The 18,768-nt window shown below is 35.5% G+C and overlaps 1 protein-coding gene across 5 annotated transcripts in view; it reads left to right on the forward strand.

Moving 5' to 3' along the window:
• Positions 1-18,768, forward strand: part of mv (lysosomal-trafficking regulator mauve) — a 120,815-nt gene that overhangs the window by 37,290 nt on the left and 64,757 nt on the right. For 4 of the 5 annotated variants that reach the window (XR_011333988.1, XR_011333989.1, XM_069835670.1 and 1 more), the window contains exons 15-24: positions 677-786; positions 1,549-1,762; positions 3,923-4,147; positions 4,977-5,099; positions 6,523-6,674; positions 9,605-9,970; positions 11,065-11,143; positions 11,523-11,716; positions 15,966-16,139; positions 18,246-18,563. Coding sequence is in view for 3 of the 5 variants with exons in the window: in XM_069835670.1 (XP_069691771.1) it covers positions 677-786; positions 1,549-1,762; positions 3,923-4,147; positions 4,977-5,099; positions 6,523-6,674; positions 9,605-9,970; positions 11,065-11,143; positions 11,523-11,716; positions 15,966-16,139; positions 18,246-18,563 (1,955 nt within the window). In the remaining 2 variants the exon portion in view is untranslated. The remainder of the gene's footprint in view (positions 1-676; positions 787-1,548; positions 1,763-3,922; positions 4,148-4,976; positions 5,100-6,522; positions 6,675-9,604; positions 9,971-11,064; positions 11,144-11,522; positions 11,717-15,965; positions 16,140-18,245; positions 18,564-18,768) is intronic. The other variant, XM_069835672.1, reaches the window with a different exon arrangement.

The following is an 18,768-nucleotide window of genomic DNA, read 5'->3' on the forward strand; positions in this document are numbered from 1 at the left end:
TTAACATACTTAACATTTCGGACCTTGTACAATCGAATATTTTATAAAAATTCTATTGTTTTGAATTGCGCCATATAATCTATCTCTGGTGGTCATTGTTTTATTATTTTATTGTTTCTTTCTAAAATACTACCTAGGGTCTGTGAACTGCTCACTTTTATGATTTTTTTTTATAAATTACCTTGTGGATACTGCATTTGTGTACCTCGTTTTTACTGTGACAAGTGTTTTAGTTTTGTGTTAGCATTCAGTTTATTGTATTGTTTGTTTTTGTTTTTGAAGAAGTTTAGATAAGGACGCAAATAGCCAGAGTAGCTGACCCCTACTGTCTATGTATTTATCCAATCATCCCTCTTTTCCACTTTCCTCTTAATCTCCGCATATGATGCATATATCTTAATATTGTCTATCACCTAATATCTTCTTCTGCCCCAAACTTTTCTTTTGTTCACCATTTCTTCCAGTGCATCCTTCAGTAGGCAGTTTCTTCTTAGCTAATGACTGAGCCGATTGATATATATATAATAACCATAAATTATAATCCCATTTAATACAGAAGAAGAGAGAATCATCTGTGTCTTGGGTGTGCTACATGGCACATTATTTCCTATATGTTTTGTAAGTTCTCTCACTGTATTCCGTAAATTAATCGGTGACCATTTTGTTTCTTTTACAGAGCTGCAACGAATCATCCTGGAATTGGTGATACTTCTTGCACGTCACAATATCAGGCCGAAAGAACTGGCTCAATATCTGAACTTTTTTAAATCCGAAAACCCGCCATTGGTGAGTGAATTAAAGAAAACTTTTTTTTTTTAAGACCAACACTGTCAATGCTACTGTGTACCAGGAGCAGGTCGTAATTTGCTTCCTTGTCAATTTACTGAACTTTTGCGAAATCAATGGTTTGGATTTCGAGCAGTAAGTCTTCCAGCAGGATAGGGCCCCTCCACAGCGTGGCAATGATAATCTGGCATTCTTCAAGAAACTCTTTCTGAATAAGGTCGTGTTCAGAGGATCTGCATTTTCTTATCCTGTCAGGGCAGAAGCCAGACCTCACTGTGTGTGACGCTTTTCTGTGGTGTATGTTAAAGGAAGAATGTTTCAACCCAGTATCACATACTCATGATGACCTGCATTTGAACATTGAGTCTGTGATAACTGCTATAACAACTCCATATCATTGTGCTGTGACTGGCGTGAGGATAATAGACCTCAAAACAACACAAGGAGTCCATATGAACATATGTACTATCTTCGATATTTCCCGAGTTATAGGGCTGCATGTATCACCTATTGGTAGTAGATAATCCTGGTTTGTGTACAGATTATGGGGCCGCGTCTGTGACTCAGTGCTAGCATGCTGGTCTTCTACTCAGGCGGCTGAGGTTCGAGCCCCGCTTGAGCGTGATGAAATTTGTGATGGACAAATGCAGACATAATATAAAAACACTATTTATCATTTAATTCTCCTGACGAGGCTTTTTGCAGCATTTTGACACTTTTAGTATGTACTGTTGTTTAACAGTTTTGTCTTTCTACTGTCAGGGTCCACTGCTGACTGCCTTGACCTCTCTGGTTACATGTAGTCACGCACAACCCAACTACATCCTCTGCTTCCCAGCAGCTGCAGAGTCATTTGACCCTGTGGCCAACAACAGACGATCAGGGTCCAACAGCCCCACTCCTGACAGTCCCACTGGAGACAACAATGCAGCTGGCAGCCTGGCGCGAACACTGCGCAGCCAACATATCAGGGCAGGTAAGACAACTTGAACCTCATGAAGTGAGGAGTCAGTTCAGTTATTGGAGCTCCCTCCTCCTCATCCTCGTTTGATATAGAAAATAGAGATTTATTGTAAAATGATAGGAATTTCCAGAATGCAGAAACAGAATACTTCAAAGACAAGCTTTCTTTTCTTTCCCTTTCTTATTCTCCTCCCCTTGTACAAGCTCACCTTTCATCACTACCTCCTTTCCTTTTTCTCCATTTCATTTCCCGTTTTCTCCTTCCCTTCCTTTTCTTCTCATTCTCTCTTCGCCTGCTTCCTCCTCCTCCTCTTATCTTTGTCTCATCCTCATCTTTTCCTTCTTCACACCTCCGGTCTTTTTCTTTTCATTCTCTTACATCCCCTCCTTTTTTTTCTCTAAGCCTACTTCTCCCTCCATTCCTTTCTACTCTTCTTTTCACCTACTAATCACCTCTCCTCCTCCTCCTCCCTCTCTCTCTCTGTCTCTCTCTCCCTCTCCCTCCTATACCAACCACTCTCTTTTCCCCCTTCTTTGACTTCTTTCCCCCTCTTCCCCTTTTCTCTCCTTTTTTGTTTCTTCCTCCCCTCTTCTTTCCTTCATCCCATTTCCTTCCACCTCCTTACCACCCTCCTTAAATTAAATTCGTTCTATATGAGCTTCACATTCATGCTTTTTAAATTTTATATATATATATATTTTTTATCCAATGCCACCAGGTTGTCTTTTCGACATTTCTGGTCTTCTCTCCTGGCCATGGCTTAGTTGTAACCCACTTCTGAGGTTGGGGCGCCTGGAAGGCGGAGTTACATTACCCTGATGTGATAGGATGATTATGATAATGTGGTGCCAGGAGAGGTCTTAAATCTAAACTTTACCTAAATTCCAGACCATGGACGAACATAGGAATAATCCCCTTTAAGGAAAAATTCCTGTGCTCTAACCGGGAATCGAACCCGGGACCATATGAACTATAGCCAGAAGCTCTGACCACTAGACCATGAGTTTCTATTTATTTTTTATACCTTCTGCATACTAGTGTATGATATAAGTGTCACAGTTAATTATAAAAAAGTATTTAAAGAACATTTTTTAATATTTACACAATGGTATCTATGTGATCGAATGTGATCGTGTTAACTAAAACAATGATTAACTACACCTTTTTTGACTTTTAGTCATTTGTCTACATCTCATTAGCTCTTGGTGAATGAATAATAAGTAGCATACAGAAGAATTTGAAGTTTGTAAATATGAATATTTCAATACTAATGAATTGCAGTACTGTATTTGAAAACTAAGTTAATGCTTCATTAATCTGTTTATAGGTTCAGTGAATGAAGTTGTCTTTTTCTACCTATCTTTGTAGAAAGATCTGGAAATTATGAACATAATAATTATATCATACCAAAAAAAAAACTGCGCTAGATAAATTGCTCGTTTATTATCTTGTAGTACGTTGTATTGTATTTTCTTCATAGAATTTACATTTCATTTTTGTAGAAATTGTTTCATATTTGATAATTGCTTACAATAATTTGTGGTGCTGGTAGCATAAATCTCAACTCCCATTACTGGTAATGATAAGGACCATACCAGGCGAATAGATTTGATTTTGAGCATTGAGTCTCATAGGCAAAATGATATGATAATACTTATTAATATTAGTATTATTATTTATTTTTTATTTTTTGATAAGGAGATGCTATTTCTTCGTTGCCCACTTCAGCAGCCCACAGAGCTGTATAGGACATATACTTTTCATAAAAGTCAGAAGTAATCTTCTTATTGTGTGCTGCATTTAATACTGTAGAAGTCCAGTAATTGTGCTATAGTGAAAAACCTTAAAAGCTGATTTTATTTTTAAAAGTGACCTTTTTTTTTTTTCCTTTCTTTATTTTAAAGTTTGTCTGTTGTCTAGCATTGAACACACTATAGCTTATTGTCAGTTCTCTAATTTTGTCCTTTGTATGTGACTTTGTCCCTAAGAGTCCTGTGGGATTTTACGAAACTTTGGCCTGTAGAGGCATCATACATGTAATAACAAACAGCACAACATGTGTGTCATTTGTACTTTTTAAAAGCTTGAACATCCCGATCCAGATGGACATATGTTCACTGGTACGGATGAAAGAGAAGAAGTGTGTTCTTGACAAGCACTAAATGTCGACAGGGATTAAGTCGTGCTGGTCGCGGTGCGCCCTTGCTTTGCCTCTGAACTCAGACCTGGGCTGGTCCATGTGGCTACAAGGCTTCTCTCTGTCTCTGTGGCTGCGTCTGGACCATGGGGGTGGCAGCTCTGTTAGTAGTTTGCCCCGGGCAGCTTCATTTTCAACTGCGTCAGACAGCAGCTCAGATTGGGGTGTCATCTCTGACACATGGACTACAAAAGATAACAGTGAGTATAGTGACAGATAGTGCTGTATACATATGCGTAAAATGTATGTGTTGAATTCGGTTAACAATACAGTATAAAACTATTTCCTTATGTAATGTGAATTGTTCAATGTACACAATTTGAATGAACGTGACATAAATTATTATTTATTGCTCTATATCAGTGTTTCTCAAACTATGGTCCGCGGACCACCTGTGGTCCTCGAGGTCTGCCCTTGTGGTCCTTCAAAAACGACAGAAGAAAAAATAAAATTCGAACGAATTGCAATACCACACTGTAGCTTAAAATCTCAGAGTTTGGAAATGACACATGGCAATCGAATTTCACTTTTTCTCCCAGTACTGACATTTTATGAAATTTATTACCCTACCTGTCTATCTACTTCCCACTCTACTCTCAGCAACAAAAGAGGGATTTAAAGCACTACATACGTGGTGATTCTCAACATCTTTTCCCTGTACATCTGGTGCCGCGCCTGTAACCCAGCCAGGGACCACCCGAATTCATAACAGAGGACCAAAGTACTGAATCTTAATTCAGTTTTAAAATATAAGTAAACTGGTATTAAAATGTGCTATGAAAATGATAAATTTGCTTTCGAAGGGAACAAGAATAAGGTGGTTCGCGGAACTGTTCTGACTTTAAAAAGTGGTTCCCATTTCAAAATAGTTTGAGAAACGCTGCTCTTTATTATATAAATTTAAAATTGCTAAGAGCTTAGTTTCATTTAAAAATGTATTTGAATTTGAAAATTCTATTATTATTTATCACATTTATGTATACTTATTAGAACTAAGATATGATTATATATTATGTTTTCCTGTTTCAGCTTATCATGGGGCTGTGGGTGGAGCATCTTTAACAAAAACTCCAGCTAACGAAACTTCATTGCACATATTTTCCATCGGATATGAAACTCTCATGCTGGAAGCTTGGGCAGACACTAACGTTGGTAGGTGGCATCTGTTTTAAAGAAAGAATGAGATATTTGAAACAGCTTTACATCCTTTAATAGTGGTTGATCGTAAAGCTTTTTTTTAACAATATATCTCAACTTATTTTTTGTATAGCTATAACAACAGAAGTTATTTATACACTTCTTCTAATAGATCACGTAGTTTCCTTCCTCAAAATTTTGTTATGGTCCTCTGGATACTGCGACTTACCTTTTAAAGATTTCGTAAAAGAACCAGTGGTTGTAATAACATTTGCAGTCCAGATGCTTTACTGATGAAACAAACCAGTCGTTATCTTACATAGAGCTGCCATGTAAAAGTGAAAATAAGGAAATTAGAATATTAAAATTGTGAAACATACGTTGTTAATTTTAGCTCATAGTTGTTCGGCGGTTAATACTCACAGCCCTACTTGATTTTTGTTCTTCATTTTACATAAACCATTTGATATGTTACTAGTTTATGGTTTGTGCTGATTGTGCTGTAGATCAAAGTATTGTTACTGAAAAACAGATTGAACTCTTTTGATTCCTCGTTATATAAAATGTCAAGAGATAGTATTGCTTTTTCTTGTTGAACACAGTTACTTCAGTTGCTTTACTCCCATTCTCCTCCTCTCCAAAAATCTCTCACCTAGATAATAAATACATTATTTTTCTGGATATTATAGCGCACTGTTTCGGTTAATTTCAACTAAAGTGATAATTTAATGTGTGCAACACACATATGCAGCTACATATGCACACGTACACACACATAAGTGCATATACAGTACACACATCCACTTTCATACAGACACCACCATACGCAAAAAAGAAAAGCCTCATTAGTTGAAGTCCAGACCTAAACGACTGCAATAGTGATGTTGAAGCTTCGTTGGCTAGTGCCTTTTTTCCCTTGCTTGCTATTTTAGTGCAAAGTGTCATGTTCTAGCTATTTTCTCCTGTTCAGTTTTTGCCAAGTTTGGATATAGTCTTTGTAAGAGACTGATTTTATTGAACATTATTATTCATGTTGGGTCTTCTATATCATCGCTGTGCCTCCAAAATCTGCTATGTGTTTTTAAAACGATCTTGCAGGAGAAAAAAAAGAGCATTGTCACTTTTAATTCCCTTTATATTCAAAGCTACTTTGGTATAATTTCATAATTTATCATGTAATGATTGAAATTTTACCGAAAGTAACTTTGAAAATCAAGGGACTTACTTGACAATGCTTTTTTCTTTCTCCTGCAAAATCTTTTTAAAAAACACAGCGGATTTTGGAGGCACGTAACATATAACCCCTGGACCAAAATATAAAATTACACACTGCTTATGATGTAAACAGCGTTACGTCATTAATTTATAAATACAAATCATAAATAAATGTAATTATTGTAATGAAGTAGAAGAGACAGTCACTGATATTGATGTGCAGGGACACTGACGTTGAAATTGACCCGGCCAGATTCTCGAGCCTGTGAAATGTTGTCAGAGGCGACAGTGGAGGGTGTGCTATGCATTGGGCAGTGGCATCACCTTGCAGCCAATGTTCGAGATTACATGCATGCCAGGAAGACCGTCATTGAGGTCAGTTTTCATTTTGAAAATAATTGCTGATGATTTGTTAATCTTTATTATGTGGATAAATTGTTAGAAGATACTGTGACTAGTGATTTGGATGACAGTATTGTGGAACAAGAGAACAGAAATTTATACACACATGACTATTTTTGTTGTAATTGAAAGCATTTTAAATAGCATTTCGTTTAAATATACATTAGATAATTGTCCTATAAAGTAAAGGGAAGCAAGTATTACAAAAGAATTGAGGGGTGTTTAGCAAAAACGTCAGTTGTCCAAAATGGTATTTTTGTGGGAATCTCGAGAAAACTTCACAGCATCAACAATTATTGGCATTTGACGTTGATAATTTGTATGAGCACACTTCTTAATTATTGGATTATCTCCAGTATGTTGTTTACACATAATGCACAATATTTGGATAATTGGAGCAAAAAATCCTTTGGACAAATGACATTTTACTTGAAAAATTCCAAATTCACAATGCAGAATGCAAAATGCAACAAAACACACTAGCGCCTGCAGCTGTTACTCTGGTGCAATGGTGCTGCCAACACTGTGTAGATCAATGAAACCTGGACAACTGACATTCTTACAAGAAATATTGTGAACTACTGACGTTTTAACAGAAACACAAATTTTTAGAAGCCATTCGATACTATACTGTTGACGTTTTCAAGGAAGTGAATACATGTGTTCATGCATGTCCCAGAGGAGCATCAGATGGCTGCTGTAACTAAAATTTCCAGATTTTGGACAACTGACGTTTTTGCTAAACACCCCTCAATTGTCGCTAATTGTTTAAAGCTTTAATTTTTATAGGAAAAACTGAGCAATGATCAGAAATAGCTTATGGAATAATATAGTATGTTACAAGGATATGATCATTAACGTCTTCCTTACGTAATGAATTTTTAAAGGTCTTTAATAACCCAAGTTTTGCACATGTTAAAATGATGGAAGCACGAACAAAATTTGATTACAGAAGATTCTCACCTTCTATTTTCCATTAACATCAGACTTTCTGATATCCTGATATAAAACTATCAGAGCTTTTCCATTTCTGGTTAAACTTATTTATGCTGGGATGTGGTCCTTGTTGACTGCATGTTACTGAATCCAAAATTCTTAATCTGTACAATGTTCGGCAAGACAATTCATGTTATATATCTAATCTGAATGTTGTTATCTTGGTTTGAATAAGATATCATTCCACAAATATTGTGAATCTTCCATTTTTCCCCTCTGGATTCATTTTATGTCCGTCATGTGGATAGCATGTGCACTTCCCGACCAACAAGTCCGAGGTTTGATTCTTGGTATGGACAGTGGAAGAAATTTATCTTCCGCCCATGGGACTGTGTGTTTGTCCGTTGTCTTGTGATTGTCCTGTGATTTCTCTGCAGTGGCTCTGTGTCATGCTAATCCTATGACCAGAGAGGCCCACACTTGTGAGATGTCTAGTATGTGATTCAGTGATTCTCCCTTCCCTAACCGCGTGTAAGATGGAAAAGGGGCATTAAACCGTCTAAGAAAGAAAGATTCATCTTATAATTGATTTTTACATTTGTAATTGATATTAATCCTTTGAGATGATGTTGTTGTTTTCTAATGCCAGGCGTTTGACAGTAAAGTCATCTGATCTCTTGCACTGCAATATTTTTCAAAGATATTGTCATGGTCAGCCACTGAAGCACAGATTTTGAGATGTTCCGAATCCATTTCTTGGTTTGAGTTGCACAATGGGCAGTTAGGGGACTGATATATTCCAATTCTATGCAGGTGTTTGGCCATACAGTCATGGCCTGTTGCCAATCTAAATGCAGCTACAGACGATTTGCGTGGTAAATCGGGAATTAACTGTGGATCATAATGCAGAGAGTTCCATTTTTTCCCTTGAGATTGTGTTATGAAATTTTGTTTGTTGAAGTCTAAGTATGTAGATTTAATACATCTTTTCACTCTTTTGAGATGTTTAGTAGATGTTAATACATCACTACATTAATGTAATCTTTAATGTTCCCTTGGAAATGTAAAGATTTGGAAAATTCTCCCTCTTGTTTTAGATTTTGGAAGTAGTTGCAAAAACCACGGAAGAAAATAAATTCCCAAATTCAACCGATGCTCCATGGACACATTTTGTCTTACTTTTGCAGTTATGTCTGTGACTGACTTGACTTGTGGCCATGATGACTCGGATAGTAATTAACCAAAGTTTTTGTAACTCAGTATTTTGGGCCTGATTTTCTTTCAGTACGTCAGTTCTAAACTTTACCTACCGGTACTGAAGAGTATGGAGTTTGTGACCATTTCAGTTTGAATACACATTCTTCTTATTCTTAATTTTGTTAACTTCAAGTATTATGCCTCAGAGTATTTTATGTGCTATAGAAAGAATGTTCACTGCATCGCTTCAGTGGACTACTCAGAAGACCTTCTTCCTTGTAGGTAGTAGTCGAGAATGACAATGAGCATGTTGTGTGGAATAGGATTCCATATAGTTTAATCCTATGAATGAAACACTATGACAATGTTAACGTTCTAAATGCTATGACAGATTTTAGATTTGGCATACAAGAAAAGAATTTGCTAAAGACAGGCTTTTTAATTGCTCTTCTAAACAATTTGCTAAAGTGGACAAATCTCGTTCTTTCCCTATACCCTTCAAATAATTTTGCTGGTACTTCTCTTCTGTTGAAGATGAATTTTCGTATTTAATTGATGATCAGCATTATAATTCAAAACAGGTTAAATGTTGAATTCTTCCGTGATACATTCATTTCTTTTAAATTCTGCTTTGTGAAATCAGTTCTTGATGTACTAATGAAATTCTTAAAGTTCAGCATAGGTATTTAATAGTAACACAAAATTAATTTAGAACTCTTAAAGATTTGTAAGGAGTACTTCATAGAAAAATACTATTAACTGTGTGTCAGGTGGGCTTGATAGTAGATGGCTGGCAGGAGACGAAGGTGCTACTGCCGTTCAATGGATTGCTAGTACGCAAGACACGCGCCACTTGTCTGCTGCTGGGACACTCCACCAGCGTGGTGGATGCCGAGTCTCTCTCTGGAGCTTGGTTCCTGGGCAGTGTCATGGTGTTCAGGAGTCCTGTGTTCACCAAGGACCGCGCTGTGTACCTGGTGGGGCTGGGACCCAACTACACCAACCTGACAGACTGTTCTGACATAGACAAATTAAGCCCCAACTTCACGTCTGTGTTCGGGCCAAAAACTCTGTACTGCGGCATCGACTGGGATGCTGTGCTAGACGGCAAGAAGGGAAATCTCAAGGAACTGCAGGTGAGTGGGGTACAAATTCTTTCTTATGAAAACAGCAAAATGCATGTTAGATGTAGATTCTAGAATTTATATACAAACTTGTATTATTTGACAGTTACCTCTTGGCCTTCTAATTACACGAATTTTGTTGTTTATGTAAATGCATAGTTCGAGGGAAAAATATTATGCATATTATTTTTTCCTATTTTTATAAGACAATTTGTACGTTTACAGATATTTACTCCTTTAAAGCTCATAATAATTAAGGAACTTCATTTGTTTTACGGTGTTGGCATTAGAAGAAAAATTGTTAATGCCTGTTGCTTATATAAATTTCGTGATTATACTCTTCTTTGTTTCTGTAATATGTGTGGGTATCAGCAACATCTTGTGGCACAGAACATTTCATTGTGTAAGTCATTCTTTGGTGACAGAAGTATAAATTTCATTTTAAAAAATGTCAAAACATTATTCATTGTATGCTGCAGCAGCAGAGAGTAAGATAAATTATCGTAATTGGTACAGTGTCCATATTATTATATTGATGTAAATTTCACTGTTTATGTTTGCATCCAAGATCTACTAAAAATAGAATAAAAATCGTTCAACTTCTGAGTCAATAGCTGATTTCTGTTAATCTTGGTGAAGACATAAAACGTATCTTTCATAATTTTCTGCCCTTAATGTAAATAAAGGTGGCTAGAATAATATAACTCCTCCTAAACAGAGGACACTGAATGTTTGGATGATGAGGTAATTACAACATGGACAATATTGATTGCAATCACTTATACGAGGAATCAAGTAATATTCCTTTCATATATATGTGCCGATGGATGTTTCTGTAACTATTCCACTACTCTGCATGACGGCACTTTGTCGCCATAGAAACAAACTTCTGACACCCTCCCCAGAAAAGTGCACTCATATATCAAATGACTATTAGAAGAGAATTGTAATAAATTCCCATATTATCTTGAATTTTGCAATCATAACGGACGTTTGACACCAGTACGTTACTTAATGGAAGAAATTTTTTACATGTTTAATTTAATTCTCTCCAACTTAATTTTCATAACGTAACAATAAGAATTACTTGTCTGGTTGTGTTGTAGGATAACTTGCTTTTGATATACTGCGCCCAAAATCCAAATGTGGTCAACGTTTATCCCCAAGTGGTAACTAATCCAGGAGGTGAGTGAAATAACAGATTGATAATAATTAATTGAAAGTGTTCTTATATGAATATGTATATTCTCTCTCCCCTCTCTGTCTCTCTTTTATCCCTCCATCTCGCCTTCCCATTTCGGTCTCCCTTTTTCTTTCATCCATTTCTCTCTTTTTCCTTTCATTCCTCTCTTTCCATTTCTTTTTCTTCTTCTCTCCGTCCTGCTTCCTTCGCTCTTCCCATGTCTCTTTTTTATTAGAATTTCAAACAAAAGCGTGCTTTAAAGTTGCATTGCTATTAAGACATAGAATATGTCTTAAATTATTTGCTGCAGCTTTGTGTATATTTTCAATCTTCAGATGTAAATTAATGTAAAACACGAATTGAAATGTGGTGATCTTGTAGGAGTGGTTGGTTCTCTTTTCCCGGGACAACCAGGCTTTCGAGTGGTCACTTTGGACCAGCGTGCCAGTCAGCAGCTACCCCTGTCATTGTATCCAACTCTCCTGGTTCCTCTGAACCCCCGCCGCTACCAGGGGTTGGTGGCCGCAGCTTCCATTCTCGGGGGAACACCTGTGTTCCTGTTTCTTTTTGCAAGGGTGAGTTCAGAATATTACAAGTGCACAGATGAAGTAAATTTGTTATTTTATAATGATATCAGTGTCGTGTTTTTACACCATTTGCCTTCTGTTATTTTAATATTATAACCAGGGAAAGGATTTATATGTAAATACATATTTACTTATAAAGCTAATATAATTTATATTTTGCATTATCTTTATGTTTCACAATGTGTAGGGTTGAAAAATCCTACTTTTATTTTCCATATTTTTCCATATTTTAGAGTTTAGTACATATTTTCGTTAATTTCCATATATTTTCCATATTTCATATAAAACAGTCCATATTATATTAGGTTTAACAATAAAACAAAACAAAATTCCATTAACTTTTAAAAATACATTTCAACAATAGAGATTTAAACACATGTTCAGTAATCCCTTTAACATCAGAGTTATTTGAAAATTAGCAGTCCTATCAACAATGGGAAAGTAAGTTACAAAACTGTATTAATTTAATTTAAAATTTTTAACAGACTTCAGTTGTGCAGCTCAATAGTTAAATGCCAGTCAGAGTACACATAGGTTCAGTTTTGTAAATCATACTATAAAGACGGTAAATATGCCAAAAGTACGTCATTCAGTCAATTTAAAATCAAAACTAACAAGTTACATTTCAGAATTTAAAGAAGATGGTTTATCAACTGACAATAAAATATTATTTTGTAATTTGTGTCAGTGTGCAGTATCATCTACACAAAAGTTCCTGGTGCAACAACACATTACAACTAGTAAACATCAGGCCAACAAACAACTAAATTCCAAGCAGAGACAATTGTTTTTAACACAACCAACAACATCGAATGTAAGATCTGAGTTTAACATCGACCTGTGCCGTTCTCTCATCTCTGCTGATATTCCTCTCTACAAACTAAAGAATAAGGTCTTCAGGGAATTCCTTGAAAAATATACTCAACATACAATCCCGGATGAGTCAACACTTAGGAAGACGTATGCTCCATCCATCTACGATGAGACAATACAGAAGATAAGAGATGAAATTAAAGATAGTTCAATTTGGGTTTCCATTGATGAGACTCCCGACAAAGAAGGTAGACTTGTTGGTAATGTAGTTATCGGTTTGTTAAGTGAACAATATTCTGAACGAATTCTTTTACATTGTGATGTTCTAGAAAAGTGCAATAACAAAACTATAGTTAAACTGTTCAACGAAGCTATGGGTATCCTGTGGCCAAAGGGTATTATGTACGATAATGTGTTATTCTTTATTAGCGATGCTGCCCCTTATATGGTCAAAGCTGGACAAGCATTATCTGCTGTATATCCTAAATTGACTCATTTTACTTGTGTGGCGCATGCATTTCATCGTGTGGCAGAAGTGGTCAGAGACAATTTCCCTAAAGTAGATTTGTTGATTTCATCAGTGAAAAAAGTATTTCTCAAAGCTCCCAGTAGAGTTAACGTGTTGAAAGAAATGTACCCTGAAATTCCATTGCCACCAAAGCCAATTTTAACTAGATGGGGTACATGGCTAGAAGCAGTTGAATATTATGCCGAACATATAGACTCTATTAACAATGTTCTCCTTGCATTGGACTCTGAAGATGCAGTCTCAATTGATACTGCGAAAACAGTTACCTGTGACATAAGTGTGAAGAATGACTTAGCTCACATTCAGCATACATTTTCATGCATCATAAAAACGCTCAAAAGTCTCCAAAATAGGCACCTTTCACTATCTGAAAGTTTTGAAATTATAAATAGTACTGTGGAACAACTGAATCGTGGTAGAGGTAAAGTTGCAGATGCAGTAAGAGCTAAGGTGGACACTGTACTTTCAAAAAACCCTGGATATGAAGAACTACAAAAGGTTGTTGCTGTGATGAGTGGTGAATCAACAGTGAAGATTAACTTGGACTTATCCCCAGCAGACATTGTGAAATTGAATTATGTACCAGTTACTTCTTGTGACGTCGAACGCTCTTTTAGTCAGTATAAATCTATCCTCAGAGACAATAGAAGAAGATTCACTTTTCAGCACTTGAAAGAAATGTTTGTAACCTATTGTTATGGTAACAGACAATAAAAATTGTGTTTTGTTGAAACTACATTGGAAGATAAGGTACGTCCATTATATTTTTTGTTTAGTTTGATTAAAATGTACCAATATTTAACGTACATAGTCATTTTTTTATAATTTTAAGTCCATATTTAATTCCATATTTTGGTAAAAATCCATATTTAATTCCATATTTTGGTAAAAATAACTACATATATATTTACATATTTCATATATTTTTAGTCCATATAAATCCGTTCCCTGATTATAACTGTTATATCTTTCTCGTCACTAGTTAAACTTTAACGTATTGTTGCGTGATTCTTGTGCGTACTTACCTTGAGCATATTTTGGTTGGTTATTAATGCTTGGAATGTTGATTTCTTCCATCTTCCGACTTGCATCCCAGTTAAGAGTGTAGATCACTATTGATTTTAGGAATAGCTGTGCTTAGGAGTATATGATCTTCGTTCGTTGTTGAGTTGGGTTTACCACACAGTACATATTGGGCAGATGAGTAGATGTTCAGTTTATCCAGAGGACTGCTAGCTGAATCTAAAACACCTATTTTGTATGTAATGTTTCGTATGTATCTGAGCATTATTTGTGCTTCTGTTCTTTGTGTAAATTTTCCTTGCAAAATTGTTATACTGTGGACCATTTTTTTTTAACATAATATCTAGTAATTTTGTGTATGTGCGTGCGTGCGTGATGCTTTCATTCTCTTGAAGTTGTATGTGCAGTGGGACCCATTACAAGTATATGTTTCTGTTGTACATATTTATCATGTTCGTAATGTCTTTGTTTTGAGCTTTGGTTTGGAATTTCATGTTATTACTTGAACGGTAGCTGTGAATCTATTAAAATAAAATATTACTGAAGTGTGAACTGATCCATATATTATACGATTATGCGAATAAAAGAGAATTCTAGTGTTTCTATTTCGGCTCCGATCTGAATTTACTTTATTCTGCTGCTCTGTAGTGCTTGAAGAGCTCATAGTGGACACTTCTACCAATTTCTTGCTTATTAAAAAGGAGAGATGAGTGAGTGTGTGTGCGTGCGTGCACTGATATACTTGTTTGTCGATAATTTTAAAATGCTTGTTTATGGTATATTCACATAAAAATTAGAAGGAAAAAATCACCGTTATTATGAACTTTTAGCGAAGAGATTGTTATCTATAACATTAATGAAACAGAAACCTGAAAACAACATGCAACTTAGAATTATTAGACATTTTTGTAAATATTGCATGTTAAAGATTACTTCTTAGGATTATTGTATTATAAAAATCTAAAAATGTTCTTCTTGTAAGCTGGTAAGTTCATAACATATTAATGCTATTCCTAACATACCGGTACGTATTAGTTATTATTATTATTATTATTATTATTATTATTATTATTATTATTATTATTATCATTATTATTATTATTATTATTATTATTATTATTATTATTATTTAATTACCAAGATCACATGAAGCTAACTACTGACTAAACCATACCAACATTATGTTTCATTATCAATAATGGTATGTATTTTTTTTATTGCTGTAGTTTTAATTGCTGCTACTGTATTATTATTATTATTATTATTATTATTATCATTACAATCAGCATCATCATCATTATTATTGAGTTATCATCCTGTGGGCAAGAGATAGTTGGGCAGACCATTAAAACATTGGCAAGCGACCATATTGAGACTAACGGGCCACTAAATAGAAGGATGATGGTGATGATGATGATATCATCATCATCATCATCATCATCATTTATTGAAGTAACTATTTGTTGATTCAACATAATTGTTCTGGAAGTAATCACCTCACTAATAAACTCCTCGAAATGAAAATATATCACTTTTTTACTTAAAGATTCTGAAGGGCCTTTATTGACAGATTGTAATTGCTATTTTTATGGTTCTTTTTCGACGTATTATATTAAAATTACATTTGTTGTTGTTATTATGGTGACTATAAGTTTGCGTTTACTGTCAAAATGAAAGGAACTGTTTTTTAAGAATATCGTTATTAATACAGGAACCTAGTTTTATAAATTAAAAATGCCGAAATAATGTTTAGATTTTGATCAGTAATTAGCCCTACTTGGTGGATTTTCGTAGAATGATATTTTTTATTTTTCTTTTCACTTGCTCCTTCGAATACTGTTACGCAATGATAACACTGTATTGTGATTTTAGGTGGTGGAGCTGAAGGCATCACAGGAGCTGCAGGCTCGGGCACTCTTTCTGCTGCTGCGACTAGTGCAGAGTGATAGCGAACTATTTTCTCAGTTCGTGAGCCAAGACTGTCACAAGCTGTTGCTCAAAGTACTGCAGTCATCACGCTGCATAGCTGGACACCACATGCTCAAGGTATTGATATTGCTTTCTATTGCGGAACAAATCATGTCCTGTGTAAAATATAAATAAGGTAATAGCTGTTACCAGTCAAATATCAGAAATTATATTATTTTTAGTATAGAACACTATTTCATAGTTGATCAATTAATTAATTTATATATTTATTCAATAATCATTCGTTTATTTCATATATTCGTAATTTTATTTTAACTAGGTGCTCTGTTAAAGAACCATTCTCTAAGCAAGTAATTCGACTTACTAATGGAAGACTTGAATGATTCCTAACTTTCTTAGAAACTGCAAATAAAAAACGACGACAAGCAAAAAAGTTTCATTAAACATGGGTCCACAAATTAACCGTTTACGAGATAATGCCATTTTTTACTGGTTGGGGCTGTCATTCAATCGAGCACCTGGATATGGTAAAGCAGCAACATTCATGCTTCATACAAAAATAAAACACACATGCCTCACTCTCCCCATCTAGTTTCCTTCTAAATGTGAGATGATATCTAAACAGACTATATGGTGAACGGTGGATAGGTAGAAGAGGACCTGTATCTGGATCACCAGATTTAAATCCTTTGGATTTTTGTGTATGGGGTTATGCAAAATCCTAGTTTATACAACAGATATCACCACATGTGAAGAAGTGCAGCATCGGATTGTAGATGCCTTCCAGCAAATGAAGAAGAACCCAGGATTGCTCGAGCACATTCGAGGATCTTTGTGGAGAAGAGTAGACAGATGCATTCAAGTGCATGTTCAGCATTTTGAACACGTGCTGTAAAATTCTTCAGTTAACATGTTGATACCTTGTTTATCCATAAACTTCACTGTTGTTCAAACAAAAAAGTTTCTTTTGTGTATGTTCAATCATATTTCATTGGTGTTGGAGCTAAAATTATGTATTTTACTTTGTCGTGATTGATAAATTAATAAAATTGTTACTGTTTTTGTTGGAGTTAGTACTTAGTATTCACTGAGCTCCAACCAGCACAAAATGGTTAATTTGCGGAGCCATGTTTACTGGAACTTTTTTACTTCTCGTCGTTTTTACTTACCATCCCTAAATTTTTTACCACCACTTTTGAAACACCCTATATTGATCAAAATATTCAAAACAAGAGTAGAGCTAAAATAAAATGAAATTAAAATACACTTATAAAACTAAGGTTAGCCATCTTGAACGATGACCTTCACACATCCAACATACTACCAAAATCAGAGAGACCAGGGCACAACCCCACAACCTGACAGTGAATTCCGAAAACATTACCAAACAAATGCAACATCTCTGTCAGTAAATTGGTCTACACAACTGGCTTCATATGGATGATTGACGAAAAGTCAAGTACCCGCCATTAGTATATAAAACACATAACGAGTAAAGTAACTATGTGGATTCTTTACCTGCAGTTCGAAGCATTGTATACAGGATCTTCCAATAGTGTGCAATTGTGTTTTGCGCAAACATTACAAAGTACGTATATTTTTTATTGAAATGTTGAGTAAAATGAAATCTATAGTGATTACATTTGAAGAATAACTTGAGGCTGTGAAGAGAATAAAAAATGGTAAAATCATCCGATACACATTTCTTTATGTTTTGTGGAGGAAAGTGAGGAGGCATCACCAGCAGATGTTTTATTAATAAAGAAGTGGAGGGACTTAACGGCAAAGAAACGTTGCAAAAATAAAACTCAGACCGAAATATCGGATTATTTGAGCAGACCTTGTTACTGTAAGGTGTAATTAATACATTTTTAGAGTACCTGGCTAACAATAGAGATGATTTTTAATCATAAATTTTTTCCCATAAGTGATAATATTATAGCCCTCTTGACTACTAGCTGACCTGACGACATCAATCTTACAGTAAATCTCAGAGGTTACTGAAATATCAAATAATATAATTATAAGTTTGACGAGGACAATTTGAGTGCAAAGCATGTATGATCAAAATTATATTTTGATTAGATCCAACTGTGTTTCTGAAAGAAAATTTCAGCTGTGCGGTAAAAATTCTTTGTGCACAGAAGCATGTAAGTCACTGTGTTGTCGCATACCTGAGCTGCTTGCAGAGAACATTGCTAGACGGTACTTTTCTGTTTGCAGGCTGTGCTGGACACTTGCTGTGACAAACCTGTTCTGCAGTACCAGCCTGGTCCACGTCGTTTCCACATAGCAGCCCGGTCTGATGCTGTGATTGTCAATTCGTTTCTGCTGACGACGATTGTCGGGTCATGGCGGGACTGGGAGCGTGCTGCTTCCAAGGAGAAGGACTGTGCGTTTGATGAAGAAGGCGGTGGTGTGCTGGGCACACTGTTCAGAACGTTACATGTGCTGTTGCGAGATGATCACCCATTCCGAGAGTTCAATGCTGCACAGCTAAATCGTGTACGAATGGTGGAGGCTTTGCTACTTTTCTGCAAGGTATGTGCTAGAGTTAGGGTTATAGTATCCTGAAATTTTCTTTATAAGCACATCACATTTATTTCATTATTAAGTAAAGGTTAGAGTTGAAATGTGGATTATTCTTCTTCTTAGATGTTCTGTCTCGTTGCCACATTGACTGAAGAGTAGAGGAGTTATATATTAGGTTAGGTTACTTTAGATTAAATATGATTTAAAACTTTCC

This window comes from Periplaneta americana, chromosome 9, assembly GCF_040183065.1.
Source record: "Periplaneta americana isolate PAMFEO1 chromosome 9, P.americana_PAMFEO1_priV1, whole genome shotgun sequence".
NCBI classification, from domain to species: Eukaryota; Metazoa; Arthropoda; class Insecta; order Blattodea; family Blattidae; genus Periplaneta; species Periplaneta americana.